The sequence below is a fragment of the Atta cephalotes genome (assembly GCF_000143395.1).
Source record: "Atta cephalotes unplaced genomic scaffold scaffold00024, whole genome shotgun sequence".
In the NCBI taxonomy this organism is placed as follows: domain Eukaryota; kingdom Metazoa; phylum Arthropoda; class Insecta; order Hymenoptera; family Formicidae; genus Atta; species Atta cephalotes.
The window spans coordinates 4,107,362-4,112,346 of record NW_012130088.1 but is presented as its reverse complement, the minus strand read 5'-3'; the positions used below and the strand labels follow the sequence as shown (position 1 = coordinate 4,112,346).

Below are 4,985 nucleotides of genomic sequence, written 5' to 3'. Positions count from 1 at the left end.
TACGGCGGGTGAGGTAGGACTTCCCATTTCAACGTTTCCAAGTATGTCTTGACCACTTTCGCAACATGGGATCGAGCATGCTGCAAAATCACTTTATCGTGTCTCTCGTTGTATTACGGCCGTTTATCTTTCAATGCTCGGCTCAAACGCATCAATTGCGTTCGATACCGATCGCCTATGATTGTTTCAGTCGGTTTTAACAGTTCATAATACACTACGCCGAGCTGGTGCCACCAAATACAGAGCATGACCTTGGAGCCGTGAATATTCGGTTTGGCCGTCGACGTGGAAGCATGGCCGAGAACTCCCCATGATTTTCTGCCGCTTGGGATTATCGTAATGAACCCATTTTTCGTCCCCAGTCACAATGCGATGCAGATCCCTTCCGTCTTTGCCTTTCAAGCAGCTGTTCACAAGCAAACAAACGCCGTTCAACATCTCTTGGCTATGCCGGTCTTCGACATCAAAATCACCGTTCTTGAAGCGTTGAAACCACTCACGACACGTTCTTTCACTAATAGCGGCCTCACCATAAGTATTTGAGAGCATTCGATGAGCCTCAGCCGCAGATTTCTTCATATTGAAGCAAAAAATTAAAACCTCCCGCAAATGACGAGAATTTGGCTCGTAAACTGACATTTTCAATCGAGAATAATTTTATGATGCAGACACAAATCGACTAATGTTTCTATGGGGTTATGTTGACAGATGCCCAAGTTTATTGTATGATGTCTATGATCTATTTATTTCGACTACCATTTATCGCTAAAGCCATCTATAGGAAAACGGCGGAAGCAAAGTTGTACACCTAATAAATATTACAAAAAATCCTTTTACATAGCACTTGGGAGATCCCTATAGAACACAATTATTCGATATATCATTATTAGCTTGAATGACGGCTTCTATTCCCGGTCCGAAGCGTTCGCACGCACGTTGTAATGTAGCGCTGATCATGCCGATGAATGCCTCAACAACAACTTCTGGCGAAGGCATAATATAGCGGAAAATTTAAATTGAAATTTGTCCGGATTTTGATGACGCACCCTGTATTTACTATAAAAATTTATATAATATTTTATGAATGTCCAAGAGCGATTCCGTAACTATTTTACATGTCTACCGACAGTTGTCGGTGTCGTTGCACAGATATTTTATATGGTGAAAAAACTGCGCAACGATACCAACAACTGTTGGTAGGCGTGTAAAGACAGTTACGGAATCGCGCTCCAAGAAAAAATAACAAAAAATAATAATGACTCGTTTTCAAGTAATGATAATGGGAACGAGTTACTTTTTTGAAAAAGTAATTAGATATTAGAAAGGGCATATAAGAGTCATTAACGCAAATCGTATGAAAATCAAAACACAAAATATATTGTACTCTGTAAATTAAAATTTAATATTATATGTTTCGGCTTCTAGATTGAATCACTCTTCAGATATTCTAATCAACGCAGTAGTTGTTAAAATGATGAATGCAATAACAGAGATGGATAATAATATACAAGCATTAGAGGCCCGATGAATTATATAGAAGAGAGAAACAGAAATTGCTCAAAAACGTTGGAAAAAACTCCGGACAAACCTTATGGAAATTGAATGTTGGTCGAATTGGTTCAAAATTTTATATAGAGCTTATATTATGTAGAGCTTATCGTCTTGATAAAAAGTCTCTTTAGACACGATGATAATGGACTTTTTCACCTCTACAAAGTGTCATTTTTCAAAATGGGCTAATACTATAATCTTATTTTAAACTACGGTGCATTCCTATGTCTTTATTTGCAATTTCTATATTTTTAAGTTAAAAAAATTTATAAGGCAATTATTTAATATTGACTTGCTTCTTACAAATGGGAGTGCTTGATTATTATACCTCCTTATTTCTCACAAGTCAAGATGCTTGTTTATTTTAAGTCTCCTCGCCTTTCACAAATTAGGGTGCTTGATTATTGTAAGTCTCTTTGCTTCTCATAAATCGGTAGATGCTTAAATCTTTAAAATTAAGTTACCGATCTCAATATCTTTATAACTTTTTTGTAAGAAGCAATCGAGTCAATCCTTATAACTTTTTTAACTTTTTAAACTTAAAAATATACACAGAAATTGCAAATAAAGATGTAAGAATGCACCGTATTCGTTAAAAATAAAGTGTTGTCATATTAGCCGTTTTAAAAAATGATGCCTCTTAGAGATGAAATGGTTCATTATAGGGAAGACTTTTTATCCAGACGACAAGATTTACATAAAATTTTCAGCCAATTCGATCAAAATTCAATTCCCATAATGTTGCGTCCTTTCTTCATGTTCAAAATGATCATACAGTTGTGTCGCATGATTTTTTTAAACAAGTAACGAGTAAGAATAACAAATTACTTTTCAAAAAAAAAGAATGATAAAGGTACCGAGTTACTTTTGTAAGATAACGTTGTCAACTCTGCTAGATAACAATGTTAATATGACTTTGGATAGAATTGTTAAGATAACATAAAAATCACTTCAAAAATTTTTAATAAAGACCCCTTTTTTATTGCATATTCTTATTACGTTACCTCGAAAACTTTTCAAAACATTATAAAAAAGGATTATAAAAATTTTTCACTATATTTTAAAGTTAAAAATTAAAATAATTAGAATAACCTATGATAGTCTCGTATATAACGTCAAAAGGTTATAATCTTGAACAACATTTAAAAGATTTTAGGCAGTCGGACACCTTGGATAATGCTATTGTCAATGGTTGTACCGAATATTCACTTTCATATATGCGAAAGCTTTCGCATTAAACTTTTGTTTTTGCTTTCGTTATCGCACAATTATGTGAAAGTTTTAGCGAAAGATTTTGTCCAATTCGTAGGATTCACAACTTCATTGATGGTACATTATCGAAGGCAGAAAGAATTATTTTTCCTAACTGTCAATTTCATCATTCAGCAAAAAGAAACAAGATCTTTTATTTTTGCATATATTTTCATATTATAATGTCACATTCACTTTTGCAAAAAAAATCTTTTTCTTTCGCTTTCGCATTTGTTTTTGTTTTGATTACTTTCATTATAATCTTATTTATTATAGTGCTTTGAAAAGCTCTCAAGGTCAGTTACAGAAAAATGTAAAAAAAAATGTAAAAAAAAATATGTACAAAATAGAGATTTTTATTAAAAAGTTTCGAAGCGATTTTTATATTATCTTGGCAATTTTATTACATTAACATTGCTATCTAACGCCAATAAAAATCCTATAATTCTTATCTGAAATATTTTTCAAGAAAATATATATTTTTTTTAAGGATAAGCTTGATATGGTCACTCTATTACATCTGTATTATATACGTAGTATAAAGATCACTACATACTACGAAATTTTCGACGATGACATCATATTCAATACGAGAAAGTCTTCCAAATATGTGGCACTTTTTTTCCTCTATAGTACTTCGAAAAAAATTTTTTGTTAAACCGTGCAATGAATATAATGGTGCGTGTGTGTGTGTGTGCGTGTGCGCGTTTTTTATTATTTTTATTTACTTCGAGACATCATATCTTTCTTATTAAAAAGATGTAATAAATATTTAAAAAATATGATAATATGATACAAAATATCAACAATCAGGATGCTTTCAAAAGGTCTTTCGCATTGAGCTATTTGTCACCTTTCGAAAGCATCCACAGAGAAACTATGTGTATAAAATATCTGGAAAAAGAGTTAACCCAATAATACAAAATCAATCCAAAATTTATTGAATGTAAAAACGCGTATAAGACAGCAAAATTTATATTACGTGCAATTGACATACAAAGTACGTCTCAAGTTAACGTACAAAGTTGACTCAAATTCGAATTTATGAGAAATATATAGCGTCGTACCTTTTGAAAGCATCCAGAGCTCCTTGGAGCTGAAGACACCTGTTGCAAGGATCGTATCATTGCAGACGACACCATTATATAGTTCATGATATCCTGTACCTGGGAACAAAACCCAGCGAATAATATTTAATATCCGCTCATTGCCAGAATCACTAAAACCCAATATATACGAATTTGGATATGTGTCGGAATGTTAAAAATTTTATAGGAAATAAGGATGCATCGGATATCTGGAAAATCCAGATCCGGTATCCAGTATTATCCGATACTTTTTTACTATCCGATTGGATAGCCGAATATCATTAGTATCCAGCAATATGTATATACTACTGAAGTTTTATTTAAAATTTGTATCATTGATGAAAATTCTATTTTTTTCAGCTGAATTTTTTGCAAGATTCATCTTTTCTCTTCTTTTTTTCATTGAAAAGATAAAGAAAATTATTATTGTTATTTTTTACTTGCTTTCCTTTTTTTTGGCACTTTAGAAAATTTGTATCGGATACTCTTATGAAAAGAAACTACTGATTACTGCAGTATTGCAGTAGTAGTGTAGTAAAAAATACAATATTCAACCACTACTGCATTGCTATACTACTATATTATAGTATAGTAGTGAATAGTATCATGTATCACTACTGCGAATTTTTCGCTGAAATTTCAAAAAAATAAAATTAATTAATTTAGTTTTATTGTTAAAATAAATATTATTGATTAGTATCATATTCCACACGATAAAATTAAGATTAAAAAACATTCTCTCTGAATTCGATAATTAATTTCATGGTATTCCCAAGCGGTCACTTATCCAAGCGGTCACTTATCCTAAGTTGTATCCCAACATAGCTTGACCTCTGCGATCGTATGGAAACTGCTCACTTGATGATCCACGAACATCCTATAATGCTAATAGATATATAATTATAACGTATCTGATCAAAGATGTGAAAAAGATGAAACATGTATGGAAAAAAATTAATATTTAATATAATTGTAACGATCTATTAACGAAAATACTAATATCATATTGACTTTTCACATATATTAAAACCATACGTAAAAAAAAATGCATAAAAACTAATTTTTGTGTATTTGTATATATATGTATATATATAT

General features: G+C 31.7%; 1 protein-coding gene across 1 annotated transcript in view; it reads right to left on the bottom strand.

Annotated features, from left to right (window-relative positions):
* The window catches only part of LOC105620167 (nuclear factor 1 X-type-like), a 108,050-nt gene that overhangs the window by 34,383 nt on the left and 68,682 nt on the right, over positions 1–4,985 (bottom strand). Inside the window, exon 6 of the mRNA XM_012201673.1 lies at positions 3,870–3,968. Within this exon, the coding sequence (XP_012057063.1) occupies positions 3,870–3,968 (99 nt within the window). The remainder of the gene's footprint in view (positions 1–3,869; positions 3,969–4,985) is intronic.